A 20,670-nucleotide genomic window follows, 5' to 3' on the forward strand; every position below is an offset into this window, starting at 1 on the left:
TGCTTATCCTGCACTGCCGAGAAGTCGATACAAACTTATAATTGGCTGTCCCGCTCCTTTGCATGTATATATACCTTAGCGGCTTGTATAGCTGTTTCTTGGGGTGAGACACAATGGCCCTCCTCTGCTTTTATGCCACTGCTGCAGCTTAATTCCCCCTCGAATTAACATCACCTGTACAACGTGCCATTTCTTGTAATGGAAAATCCCCACAATCCGATTCATTTATACCTATTGCACTTTAGCTGAGGGTATACGTACTTTGAAACATTTTTACGTAAATCCAAATTTTTTTGTCTCCCCTGTACCCCACACCAGCCGGAAGGAGAATTTCATTGAAATCGTCTTTCAAGTCGGCCAAAGTTGCGCGTGGAGTCGCAAGAAAGAAAAAGTCCACGCGTCGTGGCGTGAATTCGATTGTCCGAGGAAATTGGATGGGACTCCTTTGCAAAGAGCTGCCACGAGTGACTGTAGCGTACGTTGCAACCGTCCGCAGATTTAAATCATTCGAACGTTTATTGCGCGTTGTCGAGCTTTTCGAGAGAAAAGGTCAAAGAGCGGGCCATTGTAGTCGAAACAGGTAATTTCGGTGCGTGAAAGGGACATTAAAACGAGTCCACCTGCGGCACGTGGGCTTACTAATTAAATCAAATGTCTCGTAACGTAACGTTTATTTGATCGTGGAATTGCCTGTTGCCAAAAGAATCGATGCACAATGAAATCCCGGCGATTCGTTTAATTAATGCTGTTTGCCAAAGCGTACATTGAAAAAGCGAATAGAAAACAAAGAAGGGTAACAATTTTTTTTTTAAGCAAAGGATGGCCCGTGCATTATTTTTTGGATATGCCGATATCGCTTCGCGGCCTTGGTTGGAAAAAATACGTTATGCAAATAAGCAGCCACTATCATCTTTTTTGAAAAAGTACACATACTTAACCAACATTTTTTTTTTTTTTTTCAGTTAATTTACTACCAAAAATTACCTAGATTCGCTCGTTCTTTTCAATGTATACCTATACTTAGCCATCCCACCAACTATAGAGGATATGCTTTCATCTAATGGAGCGATTTCCTACCCCGTGATGCGCCTGACGCAGCTATCTCTTTCCCTTGGCTGAATCGGCCACCTGTGGCTGTCCTAGGACTGCCTCCGCAGTTCGAGAAATAAGAACTCGTCGGGCCGTGTTTGAATAAAGTGCTATCTTATATGGAGTTCAGAGTAAAAAGTGAGCCGTTCGCGTTACTTGTCGCAGATTGTTAATTACCCTCTAGTGTTGCCCCACCTTCAGCCGCGGATTGTTTAAAAAAAAAAAAAAAAAATGAATTACGACCACTTAATTACGTGGCGTGCAAAAATGCTGACGCTGGAAGAAAAAACGCCTTATCCCTTTTCGCCTGGATAAAATTGGATATTCGTGTCTTTCCGGGAAAAGTTTTTGGTGCCGTTTACCAAATGAGAATAAAGAACTTGCGTTTGAACTCCAATGCTCGGGTATGTAACCTTCGAAGCGCGACGATGATTCCGAGGGAGTGGGGAAAAAAGTGAAAAAACAGAGCCAATAACAGTGCCGGAGATTTCTGTGGGTTTTTGTTAATTAATGGGGGGTATGTGGTAAAAAAAAAAAAAAAAAAAAGAAGAGAAGGGGGGGAAGTGCTACTTGGCATCTCGAGCGCGAGTGCGGCCGCAATCTCGATAATGGCCTCTTCACGAAATTAAAAAGACCCCGGCGTGGGCTAATGTTGCTCGGGGAAAAAAGAATCTCGAGGAGGACCGGGCCGCGCGTGAAGTCGCGCTCCGTTTGTCCAAGCGCAGTTTTCACGGCTACGCGTTTGCTCGCTCAACGTGTACCCCTGCAGCGGTAATTGCCTTTTACCCCGGTGTTATTGTGTGAAGATTTTTAATATTTCTCAACGCTTTTTTTTTTTTTTTTTTTTTACGAAAAATTTATTCAATGGAAACGTCAAGCTGTACGAAATCGTGATAAATATTCCAGATCTACCAAAGTGTCGTGAAAATGGAGAAACTCGTACTTGGATACAACAAGTTTTTTTTTCACCTTCGGATTTTTCAAATCAAACTGTTGGGTGTTCCCGAGTTTCGCCACCTTCCCAGTCGAGTTATCACTTTTTTGATCACTCTGTCGACGATGATCTCTATTGAAAATAGTTGAGATTGTTACCTTCCGTTATAAATTGCTTCCTCTGCTTCTGGCTGTGAAAATTGGAATACCTGAATTTTTGTACTTTTCCCTTTGAATAAAAAATTATGACCTTTACAGCGTGCAATTACAGGATAATGAAGGACTTTCCGTAATTTAATTGCTCCGACTTGGATAATGAAACCGTGTAAAGATCACTTGATTAACACACTGTCCAACTCGGCGTTTCGCAAATTCAAACTTGTGATTCAATAACATGCAAATTCGATTGAAAATCCCAAACTAACGAAGGCGAGCACTCCAATATACCACTACCAGCTCTCTCCATCGAATGTTTACACACATACCGAATTCGAGATCCTTCCCTCGCTCTATAAATTCAATAAAACGCTAGCATATGTACTATTTGGATTGGCATAAAATTCACTCGCACTGCACAGGTGTTTCCCTAACAACCTCCCACGGATGACATCGGTCGAGTAAAAGCACTTTTCCACGCTTGCCTTTTTTTCCTCTCCCGATAGATTTTTGCGACCCGAGCCGAGTGAGTTACAACTCCGTGGAATCCTAATGACGAAAGTTTGCGAAACTTTTTTTAATTTCATTCAAAGGGACAGTGAGTCCCTTTCTTTCGAAACATTTGGAATACCCTCCGAGTCCGTTCCTCGACAGGGTCGTGGAAAAAAATAATCACCCGGAGAAAAAAAAAAAAAAAAAAGCGGAAGCGCCGAGAGGTGTATTTCCTGGGCAAAGTTATCCCAGGGGAAGACGGTGCACGGCACAACAGGTGAATTCAACTTCGAGTCGAGCCTCGCAAAACTTAATATTTTCGCCGTACGGTCGCCCGGAGTGATGGGTTAATAAAACGAATCATTCTTTTCTCCTTCATTGTCTAACAAAAAGGCCGAGGCCCGCCTCCGCGGAAACGCAATTCTCCGTTGTGATGTATGAAAGCTCACCTTCGAGATGCGCGCAATTACGAAAAAAAATACATCGAGCTCTCCGAAAGCCCCCTGGAATTAAAATTTAATTTCCGAGAGCCCCGGTAAAGTTGGAGAAATTCCCTCGATCCAGCAACACGAGCCAGGCTAAAAGCATCACGAGGCCCTTTGGAGGCAACCGGGGAGAGGGTAATACCAAAGCTAAGCGTAGCTCGCGAACGTCGACTTTTAATCACCTGCCGTATTTTTCGCGTACACGCGTACTTACGCTCAAAACATACACGACACGCTTTAGCGCGCACGTGGAGTCCAACCGCGAAGCGCTCGAACGACATAACTGCGACACTATGATATGTACCTGCAGTGTGTACAAGACGGATAATTGAATCTCTCGGTGGTGTGTACATATTTGTTGCCGAACGAGCTAGTCGCGTAAGCTTTTAATTTTCAAAGCCCGACGAGGCACGGGGAGGTTCTCCTAATTGACGCGGACGTCATTACGCCCGTGAAATTTATAAACTCGACTGTGACTGAGCGAATAAATTCATCACGCGTATAGAAATGCTTTTCTAGATCTTTGTTGGCTAAGCGTCAAGGGAATAAATTTAAAAAAATTGCGTGTCGTTTTAGTGATGTATATTTATGGTCGGTACTTTTTCTCAATGGTACGCAGAGTTGAAAAGTTCAAACTTTTACGTCACTACTTTTTAAAATCACCTTAAAAATACACGTAACGAATTTTCTTATAAAACGTAAAAGTAGATCGCGAGTCGACATGGGACTGCGATTTACGTAATAAATTCACCTGAAGTTTCCAATTCTTTTTTTTTTTTTTGTCCCATAAAAAACAAGTTTAACCATAGATACAGGGAATAGGGTCAGCGTTTGGTCAGACACGAGAGTATATAATAGCTCGTGCACCTATACAACATTTGACAATTCCAGACTCGTCAGAGCAGCGCCACATCGAACGAGGATGCGGAGCCGACGGCAGGTGGACGCTCGCGCACCCCGTCCATGGCCTCGCCCTCGGACATCATCAGCTCGCTCAAGTCGGCTTTTGCTGATCCGCTGAGCTCGCGCCTATTCTCCGGCGGCCACAGTAGCACCGACAGGAGCCGAGATGCCGTCGAGAAGGAGCCGCGGCTCGAGACCCCGCGCGCTCTGCACCAACCACAGCTGCAGCGACAACACGTAAATTGTCTTTCCATTTTTTTTTTCTTTTTAATATACATGTTAGAGCACACATGAGTCATGGCGATAACCATTTTAAAATGAAGTGGAAAAAAAGCCAGACGCAGTAATTATTTGAAATATATATATTAACGCACAGGTACGACAGTGTTGCCCAGCGGAGGCGTCCACCCCCGGGTTAGCGAGTCGAGTACAAGAGCCGTCATCGTCATTATTATTATCGACAGCCGATGGATCGTCGTCATCAACAGCAGGACCATCGGCTTCTTTGTCTTTGCCGTCGTGCCCGTACGACACCGCTGTGCCCGGCACGAGCAAGGACACCCTCACTGTACCCTGGTCTCCCATGCCCGTCCACAAGAGGATAAACGCCGTGCCGGTGACGCCGGATCACCTCATGGTCGACCTAGCCATCAAAAAGCCCCACATCACAAAGTCCCAGATGAGAGGTTATATATATATACTGCATCAAATCATTCTCCGTTTACATATGCATGTCCTCCTCGTATACTAACTCGCTTTTGATGTCTGCAGTGCTTTACCTTATACACGTGTTTGATTATTTGCGCCATTGCTCGCAATTGTATCGTGTACGAACAACGCGGGTGTAGATACACATGCAGTATAATGTTTTTGTGTGTATATACATAAATACCCTGCCACGGGTTCTCCAAGGGGCTAATTGTAATTTGCAAAATGTCCCGTACCGTGTTTACTTAGCCTCCCGGTTCGCGTTATATATTTTAGTGCGCGCGCTTTAGTGCAATGGCACATAATATGTACATATGTATTAGCTCGGAGAGTTGCCAGCTGCCACCCGCTGAAACGCTAATGCCTTCCATTGTTTCGATTTGTCCAGTGATACTTACTATGTGTGTACAGCCGCAACAAACGATCCTTGTTTCTTCGTTTTTGTTTTATTTTTTCTTGTTTTTTTTTTTTACCTTTTGGGTCCAAAAAATTTTTGGAGCAGCTGATGTGCAAGCTCTCAGAGGGAAAGAGCACAGTATCGAGATGCGACTCGTGGCTTTTCATCAAAGGGGACGGTTTCGCTATCGGGCGAACGAGCGCTCCTCGATACACGAATTCCTTCGGTCTTTCCAGAGCTTTTTCTCGAGGAACGTCCGATTTGAGCTTTCGCCCCTTTTCTAAAGAGAACATTTGCAACCTTTTCTTTCCTCAAGACAATTCCCAATACCCTTGAACTATATAACTGGTTTAACGCGAGTGTAAGGATTTTTTTCTTTTTTTGTTCGACGTGGGTGCAAGAAAAACGCGTTTTTGATAGCCGCAACAGATTTCCCGCTTTCCACTCGCCTGAAATAATGCATCCAAAACACCCATCGGTGGAGGGAAAAAAAAAAGGCGCGAGAGCCCATGCACGCATAAGCGGACGCGTGTCCCGGGAAAGATATGCAACGCTTGCAAGCTCAATGGGCCGCAAAACGAGGCCATTAAGCGCAACGTGGATCTAAAGTTTTCTCGGGTCACGCGAGCCAACGTGAAAATGATCGCGGGGCCATTCGCGGCACCTGTGCGTCCACTGTTGCCCCTTATTTGGAAATGAGCGCCCGAGCGTGTGGACTTTGGTTCGCAACTCTGCTCCCAATCTTTGCAATGTTGCCGACACGTACATTTTTTCTTTCACCTCTTATAACTTTGATTTAATATCTAAAATAACGAGTTGTGTCGTTACAGAGTTGCGGGAGGCCTTCCGGCTCTTCGACAAGGACGGAGACGGGGCCATCACGAAGGACGAGCTGGGCAGCGTGATGCGCTCCCTGGGACAGTTCGCCCGAGCCGAGGAGCTCCGGGAGATGCTCGAGGAGATAGACACCGACGGTAAGCCGCCCGTGTATCACACAGCTCTCGCGTACTTTCTCGAATCGACTATTTTTTTTTCCCCCCCGGGGCCATGAATTTTTCATACCCGGTATCAATTAAGCCGTAATCGCCGGGATTAACGAGCGCCCTGCATCGGAAGCAGGTGTCGTTGTTTGTTTGCCTCGCTAGCTGTTATGAATTATTCAACGCGCGCTGCCGAAAGGAGTAAAGGGGCTTTAAAAATCAGGGTCGCGTATATGGGGCTGAAAATGGTAATGCCGAGGTCGCCCGTGCATACAACCTTTGGGCGCGATCTTTACTCCCAGTCGTCATGTGATGTGGAAAAAGTCGTGGAATCTTACATCAGCGAACTAGGCCATGTGATTAACCAAGCACTTTGACGCATTAATTCTTTTTTACCTTCCAGTGGTGTATTTCAAAGAGAAAATTAAACAAATTACGCGTAACAACGATCCGGGGCTTAGTAGATACCCATCATATATTTCTATCCAAGACTTAAGGAGAATCGCTCAAAGGCTCGGATGGAGTCGCGGTTAATGAGGCGGCTTTTGTTTTCCCCACCTTGTGTATATAACCCCGCGCTCAAAGCTATCCATCGCCCCGCCGTGTATTGAGCCGGTTTTTCATCGCAAAACGGTATACGAGCTGTCTCTCGCTGCGGAGGAAGGAAAACGGTATTAGCGAGCACGTCGACCGAGGCCTGTTAAATTACCTCGATTTCCCGTGTATGGACCGGAGGGGGAATCGAAGACGGTATTTGTACGAGGGAAAGTGTAAAAAACGAGCTCGATTTCGGCTGAACTCTACCACTCGCGCTCGTGCCATTTTCCCCCGCTGGACACTTGCCGATATTTCTCTCGCCGATCCCATCAATCCCTTTCCTTTTTTTAAGCGCGACAATTTTATATTACGCAAGCGCAGTAAGCCGATTCCAACGAGTACACACAAGTGGCTCTTCTATGTATTTTCGCGTCCCCTCCAGGCGGCGACTCTCTCTATTTTAGGTGCTCTTGGTCTTCCTGCACCTGCGATCGACTCGAAAAGGTAAAGCTCTTGACCTTACTCCCTCCCTCCCGAGGCTAAATACCGAGAATTCAAATCCCTCCGAGCCCCTTCCGTCTGTTGTTATCGTTCCATTCCTCCGCTAATGGCTGGCGGCACTTTGAATACGCACACATGAGCTTGCCTGTGACACTCTCGGTCGTATAGGTACTTATGGGCTATTATCTCTTTTCTCTCCTCTTGCTCTGTATTCCATGCTTGGGCTCCCTTCGGGGGGTGAGGAACTATTTTATGAGTGTACCCGCGCACATTGTCGCGCGTTCGCTGAAGTACTACAATCGATGTTGTGCGCCTTACAACGATGCCGGTGTGCCTTTGTCTCGTGTGCCCCTCTCTCGAGCCTTTGCCCCGAAACTTTTATCCACCTGCATGCGAGAGGGATCGATTATCATTTCCCTCTACTCCCCGGCACGTATAGCGATGCACATCACGTATACAAGTACTTTTTTTTTTTTTTCTTTCTCGTGATGAGGAACTTTTTTTTTTTTTAAGCATACACTGACATTGCAGTTGGGCTCCTTTATTATACCTAACGAAGATAAACGTTGAATCTTGAGTAAACGGCCCATGTAATCCCAAAGTTGTATCGAATATTCCTAAGTTCATCTAATGTGGACCCATCACCGGCGAATGTAAGATGAAGGTGAATCTCGTCAAAAACTGCGGGTGGTATGAAGAAAAAAAAAAAAATTTGCTGTCGCTCGCAGCCTATAGAAAATAGAAAGTAAACATGGGCGTCGACGAATCCCTACTTTGTTCTTCAAATATTGATTTAATCAGAGTGCCGATGTGAAAAAAAAGGCTCGTTCCTTTCAGGTTTAATTTTCGCATTCATCGCGTGGAGGATACAGATAGCGTGTTGAGGCTGCATTTTTTTTGTTTTTTTTTTTGTTGGCATGTTATAATACACATGATGAAGCAAAAATAAAATAGGGTATACACGAGAGAATAACTAGCGTGCGCGGGACTCAGAAAGGCTGCAGAGGCGGATACCCGCCCGCGAAGAGCATGTACTTACCTTTTTTTGTACTTTCATGGTGTGGAAATAGTTATTTTTTTCAACCCTAGCAAATTCATGAAACCGTAATAATGATGTTTCTCGAGTAAAAAAAAAAAAAAAAGTCAACTTTATATTCATTGTACTCGTGTGTGTAAGGGTGCGCGAGCTTTTCGTCAAAGAAAAAAGCTTTGTTTGGACGACCACAACCGCACTGTTACTACTTCGGGGGCCCAGACGTTACGCTCGAAGGCGTGCCATGTTTTTCCGTCATATTCCGGTAAATGCGTACGGACTGTTGCAGTTGTCCTCGCTGAATGATATTTTCTCAAAGGGTATAATTTTTAGTCACAAGAGAAAACTTGAATGAAATTGACATTCTCGGCGTGACTACCGAATGAAGGAAAAAAAAAACTCGGTTACGCTGATTAGCTGTACTCCATACACGCGAAATGGGTGAAATCCCGAAGGGATGAGTCGCGAAGAGAAAGTTAGTTGTGGGAAGGAAAAAAAAAGGGGGCAAGTGCAGAAGCAGCATCTCATTTATCGTTGATTGCAGTGTTCGAGGGGACACTTTTATCCGGCAACTGATTGCTTCGGATTGATACTATTGCCCCCGGGGGGGCTACCTGTAATTTACATGCTCTAGTTGTAAGCTTTTTTTTTTTATTCCATTTGAGATAAAAAGGGCTTGCGAATACTTGAATACTTTGGAACACATACGACCAAATCGCAATGAGCCAATGTTGTCCAACAGAAACAAAACTCTCTTTGACTCTCGCTTTGGGTTTAATTCAGGAGCGGTGAAATTCAAGACTGGGGGAGGCTACCACAAGTTTCGCGTGAGGGTGGCAGAACAAGGGAGCAGGTATGGAATAGTTAAAAATACAGCCAGTCACTGCACTTGATGTAAACCCACCCTCGTACACAACATGTTCAAGTCACTCGTTTGTCCAACGATGACATAATTCTGCGCTCGATAAGCTATACACGTCTGCAACTTGAACGCTCTGCTGTACAGGTAACATGTACATATACTTTGTTTCACTCGGATGCCTTGCAGCCCAACTTTCTGTGGTTACGTACACTGTCCAACTTGAGATACTGCATTGTGTGTGGGTCGGTATACCTACAGCAATAAATTGAGATTTCGATGCCTTGACAACTTTCTGATGGTTTACCTATACGTTAAAAGTTCATCACGAGGATTTTTTTAAACTATTTATTAATTATCCTCGTGATACTACGATTAGATTGAATCTTAATTGTTAAGCTGAATACAGGCAATTGGTTTCGAGTAGCGGCAACTTTACCGTGAGATATCATTGAAACCTTCCAACAACGAAAAGATAAAAAAAAGACAGTCGACGGTGTGAAACGCGAAACAGAGGGGGAGCCTTTTGATGAAAAACAGGTGTCAATAATTGGATGCGGGAAGAGGATAATTATTTTACTTGACAAAATGCATTTTGTGAATCTACAGTCACGTATCGAGGGATCCGTGCTGGGCTTTTGAGATAAAAAACAAACACGCGAGATCCGACATCATTTATCCCGAGGGGGGAGAAAAAAAAAAAAAAAAAAAATTGCCAAGGTGTAAGACAAGCCACCGCATGTACCAACCCCAAGCCATTAAATCCAATTATTCGCTCTGGCGTGGCGCATGGGGTTATCTTTGTGTAAACACAGCCACACAGCCGAGGAGACGCGCGTATAGGTGGATGTGCGACGGTAGACTCGACACCTGGAGTCACGACTCGCAAGCTACTAATCAACGCTGATTGCAGCACCCGCGCCTACCCACGGAAAGCCCCGAGCTTTCAGTTGCAACGGGCGTCTTTTATTCTTATACTTGCGCCCAGCTTTGCGTATACATATGTACTTGTTAACTCCCTTCCTCCCCTCCCCCGCTCCGATGACTGCTCCTAACGAGTCGATCGATCCCCCCGCTCCATCGCGGAAGTTTAATCATCGCTAGTTTTTTTTTTTTTTTCTTTTACTTGGGGAAAAAAACAAATATTAATTCTACATCCGTGCTCGTTTTCATTTTTCTACGCAGAAAAAAGAAAAACTAAAGTCAAGCAGATAACCGTCAGAGTTACGTGTCAACTGGGGTTTTTTTTTTTTTTTTTTTTTTTCACCATGACTTGAATCACTCATTTCGTACTGGACGCTCCTTCTCCTTCTATATACATTCGGCTTCCAGAGAATCAGTCCCCTAATCTTCGCGTTAAACTGGCGTTTGCCCAGCTGCGCGACATCTCGAAAATCCCCGCGAAATCCGAGCAGAGTGTAGGCACGGAACTCGTCGCTAAAATCCAGGATTTATGGTACTCGCCGAATTTTTGGACCATCCCTCCACCTCCTCCCAGCGGATGATAAATCTAGTCCAACTGCTTGGCTCTCTGAAAATTAAGTGCCGCACCGGTGCTACACCCCCTCCCGCGTACGTCTATATGGTAACAGGTAATTCCACCGCCAGCCCAATCTAATACACGCGAGCGCAGCCCATTGCTGCTTTTGCTCCCTGCGGCTTCGTCCAATCTCCAGAGCTTCTTCCGCTGCTTTCTACATGTACACGTGTGTACACTCCAGGAGATTGGCCACAAAAGCTCGCTCGAACGATAGCCTCCTCGCAAGTTACCATCATGTATAATACATCACTTTATCTCGAGCCTTCGTTTGCACCGTCACCCACGATTATCTCAAAATTTATTTGTTCGGCACGACTCTGGTTGACGTACAACGGTTTAAAAAGTTGTGGTATAGGCCACAAGTGATTTTGCGCTTCGGAGATTAACGTCGGAGCTCAATGGAGACAACAGCCACTGCCCGTGGAAAACGTCAGCCAATTTGGGAGTTTGTAACGAATTATACGTATACACACCCGGTGACAATTAAAACTGTTTTCGTACCTGCTCTTTGCTTCGCTAAAGTGAACGAGAACTCGGTGTGTACACAATATAATATAGACAATATGGTAATACGTGGTAGGGGGTTTTTTTCTTTTCAAAAGAGTGACAAATTGAAGGTATTTCACTGTGAAAATTTTCTGGATCCTAAAACTTGTTGTTCTCCTACGCACACCGTTACTGCTACAATGGGGCCATTTTTTCAGCAAATTTTTTCATCAGCGGTAAATTCCCTCGTTTCATCCGTCCCCTTTTCTATTACATGAATGAACTGTAACATCAGAAAAACGAGTAGGTATATTTGATACCACAGATGATTGAATGATGTTTTTTCTCCGTTCCTCGCATACATACGCAAAAACTACGTAGGCGGCAACTTCTGACACTGACGTAAGTATGTGAGTACCGTCACCTGCATCGGAGATAATAAGAAAGAGGCGAATGCAAAAACGCCAAAGCCAAAATAGCTTTTTCCTACAGCCGTTTCAATTGAATCACCGACTCGACCCACCCGGGCCCGAGAGCTTTTTCCAACGTAAGACATCGTAAAAGGACCAATCCCCCTGTCCTCCCTGGCACCGTCAAATTAACGTTATCGCGGCCCTCGTTTGCACTTTTGCTTACCGCGCGAGTCTTTTTAACGAATCGAATGAAATTTCCATATGACCTAAAAACCCGCTCGCATACAGCTTGTCAACGCGATTGAGAGAAAAAAAAAAAGAGGGAGGGGGGGCCTCGTCCCCTTTCAGAATGAAAGGCATATTCATCGACGCGCTTTCAATGCGAGCGTTGTGTTTTTGTCAATATGTATTTCTATTTTTTCTTTCTCGAAACAGCTGCTCCTGAATGCCCTGCTTTTTCTCTCGTTTCAGGCGATGGTAACGTCAGCTTCGAGGAGTTTGTCGAAATCGCGAGCAACATGGGTGCCAGCGCGAGCTCGTCCTCGACGGACCAGAATCAGGAGGAACAGGAGCTCCGCGACGCTTTTAGGGTAAGTGGCTGTGCATGTATTTATTTATACGATCATTGGATGCGTTGCTCACCAGTTGCGTTTGAGATCACCCGAAAGGCGCTCACATTCCTCCCGAGAAATAATGATAATTAAATTTACGCTCGAGTATAAGGGAAGAAAGGGGCATTACGTGCCTCGAGGAGCGTAGGAGCTTTGTGGAGTAAACATTCGCAAAGCAGCGTCGACGTAAATTAGGTAAAAAGTTCATGCGTGCAGAGGGTACTTTTTCTTCGTTGCCGGGGCTGAAAAGACGAGAAACGCGCGCAAACATCGTACCGCGAGTATACAACGCTTGCACGTAATTTTGCGCTTCATTTGCTCGCGTTACTTTTCTTTATTGCCCCCAACCCGCGATGCGGACGAGGGGAAACATTTTTTGGAAGCGGCCCTGTGAAATTTAATTTTCGCCAATTTTTGCCAACCCCGTGAAAATACTGTACTCTCAAAAAAAAAAAAAGGGGGAACGTAAATTTTATTTTGCAATCCGGAAAAGAATGGCAATCCTAATTCCAATATTTGCGAAAATAAATGTACAACCATCGTCGCGATACTGTGCATGAAAAAACAGAGCGTACGATCTTTTGTGAATTACAGAATTGGCAGAATGATAATGTAGACTTCAAAGGAAAAGTTCAAAACACGTGGACTAAAGGGTAAACGCGCTTCTATCCGGGTCATCGCAAGTATATGCATTTTTGTCACATTTGACAGCAGATTCACAACCAATCATTGTCAATAACACTAGATACATCAGATATATTTATGTAGGTTTGGAAAACAACCAAAGGATATAACAAAGGAGTCATCGGCGTGACCAAAAATCTAAAAGTCGAGGGAAAAATTGTGTCAAGGAGGGCATTACGCGTGCAGATCCATTTTCGAGATAATCTCCCACAGAGATTTTTGCCTCCATTAAAATTTTTTACTTTTTATTTCAGTGGAAAGACACTTTTTTCTTCCTCGTAACCAGATGCAATTGCAGCTATCATTATTGACGTGTACCCGAATACACATAGCGAGGCTCGATCTGGCACAGTGTATATACCAACAGCACACGTATATATACGTAGGTACATCCAAAGCATAGGTATAGAGCCTCTGCACAATGCGCCCTAATGACCACGGCCTATCTTTATCTGTTCTTTATTTTCCCCGTCGGTCGTTTTCTCGTTCCTCGATTTTACATTCTTCTCCCTCCGGCAGGCGCCTATACGTGTCGTCACACATTCGCTCGTCTCGTCTTCAAGTACAGTAGTCACTTCCCGCCTCGTTTTCTCGCCTCCGGAGTCACCCCCTGCGAACAATTTTAAAGCTATATACCACCCCCTCGCGCAGCTAAGGCATCTTTTATAAAACTGCCAGTCAGGAAAAAAAAGATCTTCGCCGCGTTGACGACTCGCGGATTCGCCACGGGTATATGGGGAATATTTTTTCGATCTCGGGTTCCCCGCGGCGATGGATCGACATACCTGAAAGTGACGTTATTCACGTTTGCCTGCAGCTCTCGTTTGCGAGTAAAGTACCGTTTGCCGCGCGGATTGTGAGTAGTTTTTAATTTTCGTAACTTGCGTGAGCCCATTGTTGGCACTCGAACTGTTGCGATTCGTCGTTGCTTACCCGGAGTAGTGGGTGCCAAGGGAGGACGTTTTTATGCACGCCGGTTGACGAGCCGGAAAAATCATCGCAGCGAGCAAGGATTTTATTTCAATTTAGATAAGTTGTCACGTTTTCCCTGTAACTTTTTCAGCGCAGGCTCAGCAGAAATGAAAGGCATTGAAGGTGTTGTACGTATCTAAATTGAAAATTACTTATAAATACAAAAGCTTTGTAAAATGTTTTTACGTTTCATTTCTTCGCTTTATACTAGTACAAATAAATAAACCGCGAGACCAGTCCGGCTGTGTTTGAATTTGTTTTCAAAACCCTCCAACGGAAGAAATTTTTTTTTTCCGCATACGTCTCTCACCTGCAGTGTAAGTACTTTTGGCCTCACTCCTTGCACTCGAAACGACTTTTCTCGAACCTTCTCCCGCGTCATTAATTTCAAGCTCCAAGTCCGCCCTCTTTTTTTCCCCGAGCTTTTTTTTTTTTTTTTATGCACAAACAACACAACTCGCGACGCCATACGTATTTACTTTTCCATCGAATGGTCCTTGTAATGAACGAAAATTCCAGCGCACAATATCAGCTCGACCATACGATCCCCCCCATCTTTTTTTCCCCTCCTTCTTTGGCCTGACTCTAGCTGTCACAGGCCGAAATCCCCGGAAATTCGTCCGCCAGTCGCGTTGATATACACACCCATCGCCCTGTTTTTTTTTTTTTTCAAACGAGACTCCTCCGTTTAAATTAAATAAATATAAGGATGTAGCAAAAAATGGGTCAAAGAGCTGAGCGTCAGGAGGTAAAACGTTGGTGTACAAGGGAGAATAATGGCCGTGGCGTGAACACTTTAGCCGCGCTACGTGGGCCCCTCGGTTTTCCAGTTAACGCCAGCTTGGGGGAGTAAAAAAATTGTCTGGTCTCACCCGAACGCTAAAGAGTTTAGCGAGTTACGGGGACGACGAAAGGGGTGGGGGGAGTAAGTATACAGCGGGTAGTGTATAAGAACCGGGAGCTTGACGAGAGGGGGATAAAAGCACATTCTACTTAGCGAGTCGATATTTTAATCTCCACGAGTTGGCCGCCCGAGCGGTACCCCCCATCTTTCTCTCTACCCTCGTCTCGTCCACACATAATAGAGGTAGTGCAGTCGGGGGGTTGCTACCCTTCCCGGGAAAATGGAAAAAGTCCGACGGCGCACCTTGTAGTTGTTGTTTAGCTGCTGGAGAAAGGAAAGAAAGGGGGGCACACAATATGTACGTGTGCTGGGATAAAAGTAAAAGACCGTGCCGGGAAAAACAAAGGCTCGTCGCCGGGGGTCAGATGATGCGCACAGATTTCATGATGTAGGCTTACTCGTATGAACGCGCACTACGCCGGACGTTGCAAAAGACGCGAGTTAGAAGGACACATACATATGTTATATACCCATGGATGAAAAAAAAAAAAAACCTTCGAAACTCACGCATGTAAGAGTTTGCGAGTAACGAAAGCACGTGTGTTTATTACAAAAATAAAGAGAAAGGAAGAAAAAATTTTTTTTTTCTTTTGAAACCATACAACCGCCCAAGTATAAAAATGCACGCCCGGATACCCGAAGCCAGCGAAACGAAAATCCAGCCGAGCCGCATTTTTGTCGCTGTATATATAACAGCTATCGGGAATCGAAAAAAGGAGGAGGGGCTGCTGTGTGTGTGTGTATACTTACCCACCGGAGCGTGGCTCAAATGAACGCTCGAGGAGACGTTTTGTCGCTCGGCCAAAAAACCATCGGCGATATACACTACTCCCTGCGGTTAAAAAGCCGAGAGTCGCGGCCAATCCCTCGAGAGCGGTGAGTTCGCGGCTGGAATTCAAAAGTTCGGAAATCCAGTAAATTGGCTGGTTAACGGAGAGAGCTAGGGTTGGCCGTGGCCGATCGGTAATCGCGACACGTAGTACCAGGTGTATATATATATGTATATGAATGGAGCCTCTAGTTAAATCTTGACAGCACAACCCGGCGATTCCGGGGATCTATCGGGCAAGAGGTTTATTCGCCACGAGCGGGATGTATAAGCGGTCGTTTAAATGAGAAAACCACGGGACTCGGCCAGGAGGATGAGGGGGTGTGTTCTCTTTTGGGAGGGAATTGCGAGTAATCCTCCGAGGGACGCGCAGTCCGCGTAATCGCGGATGATTGAGGAGCCCCCGAGTGAACCTCTCTTGTAAAGAGCAAGAAAAAGGAGACGCGGCGGTCCCTCTGGGAGGGAAAAAAAGCTTATTTACTCTTCCCGAGCTCCTCCTGGCTCTGTTCGTATAGAAACTCGTCTTGGTGAGCAATTGTTTGTGTTCTTGATGTCGCGTGTTGCATTTGAATGACATTGAGCCCCTGTTTGAGTGACGAAAAAAAAAAAAAAGAATGGCTTGTAGGGGTATAGGTATCGATAGCCGGCGATAAATTCGTCCCGGCGAGGGAGAAATTACGAGGATCGGTTGGCCGGGCGTGTAAAACAAAAAGGATTTGCGGTGAGAGTAGGGGGCGATTGGAATTCTAATTTGTAAATTCGTCGAGCGTGGGGCTGCGCGAGGGAACGTATGTATATATGTACACCGACCACACGCGTTGCTTGGTACATATATATATATATGCCCACGTATAACTGCGTATCGACGATTAATTTCCTTGCGCGAATCCGTACGCGTCGCCAATCAGTGGAAAATGGCCATGGCTAAATGGACAATCGAGATGGCCATCGATCTATTGCGTAAGTGTAAATGTACGGCTATAAATGTTGAGGGTCGTGTTAGTTTTTCACCGTATACGAATACGTCAAGCTCACCTCCCTTGGTCGTATGGATATTTAAAATTTTTATCCTCTCCCATGTTGTTACGTTGATTGCAACTGTTATACCTGACAAATGACCGGACATCTTTCAAAACGAGTGTCGTGAAAAAAAAGTCATTTTCATGAAATAACTTCTTCGGTATCCTTCAAAGCTATATGTATAGCCACGTACTACCTCGTTCTTCTTCTCTTTCCCCAAGAAAAAAAAGTTTAAATGTTCTACCGACGAACGCACACACACACGATTCCGCAGCTTAACATCCCTCCCATTTACCTTTTTTTACAGTTTTTTTTTTTTTTGTCCTCCAATCTTTTTTCCCCGCACGGAGAGTTGGCGAATAACGCTACTCTGGCTGTTTCGATATCCTCCCTGTGGACCCCACTTTTCTTCCCAATAACGGAATTTCGCCGTTTCCCGGGGTTTTCCAAATCAGCTTCGACTATTTTATCCGGTAAAGCTTTCTCCAATTTTTTTTTTATTTCAAATCTCATCCTCAGCGTCTCGAATGCTATAACCGATGGAAATCCGTGACGTACGAGACAGTGTACAATAGCTCGATAAAGAATGTCCACACTATTTAGGTTAATTATGGGGGTGTCAGGGGATAAGAGATGCTTGTGCGTACTTACGCTACTCGGTCAATTGAATCAAATTTTTTTTTTTCTTTTTTTTTACGATTTTTACTATAGCTAACTGTACTGATTTTCATCCACAGCTGGCATAAAGCGTCGAGTGTTTGAAAAAGTCCTTGGAAGATGAAAACCTTTAAAAACTTTCAATAGCGTCGAATCAAAAAAACCCCTCCGTATGAAAATGGCCCGTGAAGAACTTACAGGTGCACCGTGTAGAGGACAAAGTACAAGCGGGCAGTTTTGCGTGGAATGACGTTGGGGTGGTAACTTTTGGCATATAGCGTATATATATATATACACGTGTACAGGAGGTGAAATTTTTATCTGTTCTCTCCTCGCTGTACAATAATCAACTTTATACCTTCTTTCTTTTTCCTTACCCGCACCCCCTATACTCCTCTCGCGCTCCTCAATCTTGTATATATGCGCGACAAGGAAAGAGGATTTGGGCCCGGCTTTTTCTACTTTTAACGAGTTTCGCGTTACGAGTGCCCCCGTCCGCAATTATTTTCATTTTAGAATACTCGCGCGGTTGGAGCGCAAAGTATACTTTATGCTCGGGGGGGGGAGGGGGGATCCATGGATTCTTTTCAGCGCCGACGTTTCGCGCGTCTTGAAATTTACATCTGCAGAACCGGAACGAGGAGTTAAGTTTTACTGCAAAGCGCGCCTTGTAATCAAACAATATATTTTAAATTGTAAAAAAAAAAAAAATAAAAAAATAAACAAAACGCCCTTGATGTAACAATGGAATGTTGTTGCAGGTGTTCGACAAACGCAACCGCGGCTACATCACCGCTTCGGATCTGCGAGCTGTGCTGCAGTGTCTAGGCGAGGATCTCTCCGAGGACGAAAGTAAGTTCCCGCGTGAAAAATTGCGCGTCATTTAATTTCGCACCACGTGTTCCTGTAACGTCAAATAAGCGCTGTACAACAAGTAGGTGCTCTGGTTTAAGGCGAATTGAATTATGTCGACGGGCTGAATGGAAAGGTGGGGCATGACGGGCCAAGGGAGGACTTTTGTGCGTCCGCGCGCTGTATTATACCTGAAATTTCACGCGCCCTACAGCTTGTGTGTGTGTATTGCGTCGAAGACTTAAGATTGTTTCGCGCGAGTCTCGTATATCACTATCCAACAATGATGTCGGGGTGCATAGTAGCTCCGCGAGCTTTGCGTCCCGGCTGTAATTAGAAGAGTTGGGTTACTGTTGTTGCGCGAAAAATTACTGCTTTGGTTTTTTTTTTCAAAGGATCACGACAGCATGGGTGTAACGTTTCCTCGATTGGAAATTTTTACGTGATTCGACGCGTTCACTCTTGTTTACGACGTCGTCGCGATGAAAAAGAGCTTCCCCGGCATTGTGATCGTCGCCGAGTCGAGTTATAATGAAGCCGAGACTTTTATAAAGTTCGACGCGCGTGAATTTCGCGCCCAACTTTTTCCTCCCCATCCAAATTCTCTGCTTCCGGCAAATCGACTTGCTTTTGGCGCTGACGCTTATTAAAAATACCGTGGGTTAAAAAACGCTTACAGCACATATGGTACTGCGTTCGCGGGTACTGTAAAGAGACGAGCGATTCTTGGAAAAAATGCCGCGTACGTGGGGACCATTTTTATGGAGGCGCAACAATGGATAGACGACACATTCCGATGAGGAATTATTGAAAAAGTCGGGACTCATCGGACTTCCGTATACCTGCGAATTCACGTGATATTTCTCTCTTTATTTCCTCCGGCGCGTGTAGACATTTACGCTCCCGCGCAGGAGGACGGATGTGTAATAAAAGTGGTAAATAAAAATTTCATCCTACGCTTTTGGTTCACCGGAGCGAAACCCGACGGTGGTGGTAGTACTTGATGGATACTTGGGGAAAAAAAAAAGAAAAAAATTGCATATACATATACCTCTATACGTATATGCTCACTGGCACTCGTGCTCGTATGTTCTCGTTGCAGTCGAGGACATGATCAAGGAAGTGGACGTGGACGGGGACGGCCGAATCGATTTCTATGGTAAGACGTGAAAATCGAAGGGCAGAGAGTGCGGTAGCCGGCACCAAACGGCCAACCGTCAGTGGCGATGCGCGAGAGCTCACCTCCATAAATATAAATAGGACGCGCCGCGAACTTCTAACCCAATGTACCTCGTTCCTCTCTTCCGATCGATTGGACCGAGTCTGTTGAGCCACGCGCATCGATCCACTGCGCTTTGGTGTGCTTTCAAAGCCAACGAATCGTGAGACGAATGTAATATATTTGCCTTTGAAAATTAAAGAATTCGTCCGCGCACTGGGCGAGCCGGGGATCGACGACGACGACGACGACGTCGAGGACTACGAGGAATACGTGACGGACGAACAGGAGGAAAAGAAGACGGTGGTCCACGAGACACCGAATCCAGCAGTCAAGAGCTCCGAGGAGCAAGAGGATGTGGAGGATCAGATGCAGAGGTTGGTGACCAACTATAGCGAGGAGGAGGTGGAGGAGGCTGGGGCTGTGCATCTGTCGTCGACGCCGCCTTGAACGGCTGGGGTGTACCAATAAACGTCGAAAAACAAGAGTATCGCCAGCCGCGCGCGTCATTTTATGTCTCTTGCGGTGTGCTCCGGTTTGCGGATCGGCCCTCGATCGGTGCAGTTTTCAAAGAGTACACGCGCGTGATTTTACATGCCGTCTCGTCCAAGAGGAGTCCTTTCCCGCGAGTATGAACAAAAAAAAAAATTGTTCGAGTGGCTCCGTTTGATGGCCGCACGGGAGACTCGTTTTATTGCGCGATTTGTCAAAGCCACTTCTTCGCTTCGTGTATAGGGTGCGTTTTACGGGTCCGCGGGTCGCTCGGTCCGGTGCTCGCGGAAAGAAAAATCCTCGCGCTCCTACTCGAATGTGCTTTTATTTTTATTTTCATCTCCTCCCCCCCCCTCTCTTTTATTCTTCCTTTCATTATATTTTTCATTTGGGGTTTTACGGCTGGAAAGACTGGCTGCGCGGACGCTTGGCACGGGGTTGACTTTTCATCTCACGCGCAAACGAAAAACACACATCTCTCTGTAAGTATTATTATTATTATTATTATGAATAGGGTTTCGAATCGACTCATCTTTCGTATCTCGCTCTCGTATCAAGTGTATTTTTAGTAACACACTCTTAGATGTAACTTGTACGTTTTGGACTTTTGACGGCCACGTGCTTGATGAAGTAACCAATTTTCGATACAAAAAATACAATATTTTATAGAATATAGTTTCGATTGAGTGTTTGTTTGTCGCATTTAACGTATGATATGTAATATTTCATAGAAAAAGTATATTCGATTGAAACAATTCTATTAAATTAGTTAACTAATCCAACAAATTTTTTGCATTGTACTGACGAAAAATCATTAACGCCGTCAAAGACGAAATAAAGGTATTGAATCAATTTCAAGGCTGTACTTGTAGTCTTTTTAAAGGATAAAAAATTTCATCGAAAAAAATAAACAAACTC

General features: G+C 45.1%; 1 protein-coding gene across 1 annotated transcript; it reads left to right on the forward strand.

The window, feature by feature from the left end:
* The first annotated feature begins 1,454 nt into the window (after window positions 1-1,454).
* Window positions 1,455-19,963, forward strand: LOC106638068 (uncharacterized). Its single transcript, XM_014351093.2, has 8 exons — window positions 1,455-1,493; window positions 4,047-4,295; window positions 4,435-4,744; window positions 5,994-6,137; window positions 11,984-12,102; window positions 17,951-18,041; window positions 19,144-19,200; window positions 19,463-19,963. The coding sequence occupies exons 1-8, from the start codon at window positions 1,455-1,457 to the stop codon at window positions 19,708-19,710; spliced, it is 1,257 nt and encodes a 418-aa protein (XP_014206579.2). The 3' UTR covers window positions 19,711-19,963.
* Window positions 19,964-20,670: the final 707 nt, after the last annotated feature.

Source organism: Copidosoma floridanum, unplaced genomic scaffold, assembly GCF_036245765.1.
Source record: "Copidosoma floridanum isolate Cflo_tuat_1 unplaced genomic scaffold, Cflo_Japanese_pri ptg000009l, whole genome shotgun sequence".
In the NCBI taxonomy this organism is placed as follows: Eukaryota; Metazoa; Arthropoda; class Insecta; order Hymenoptera; family Encyrtidae; genus Copidosoma; species Copidosoma floridanum.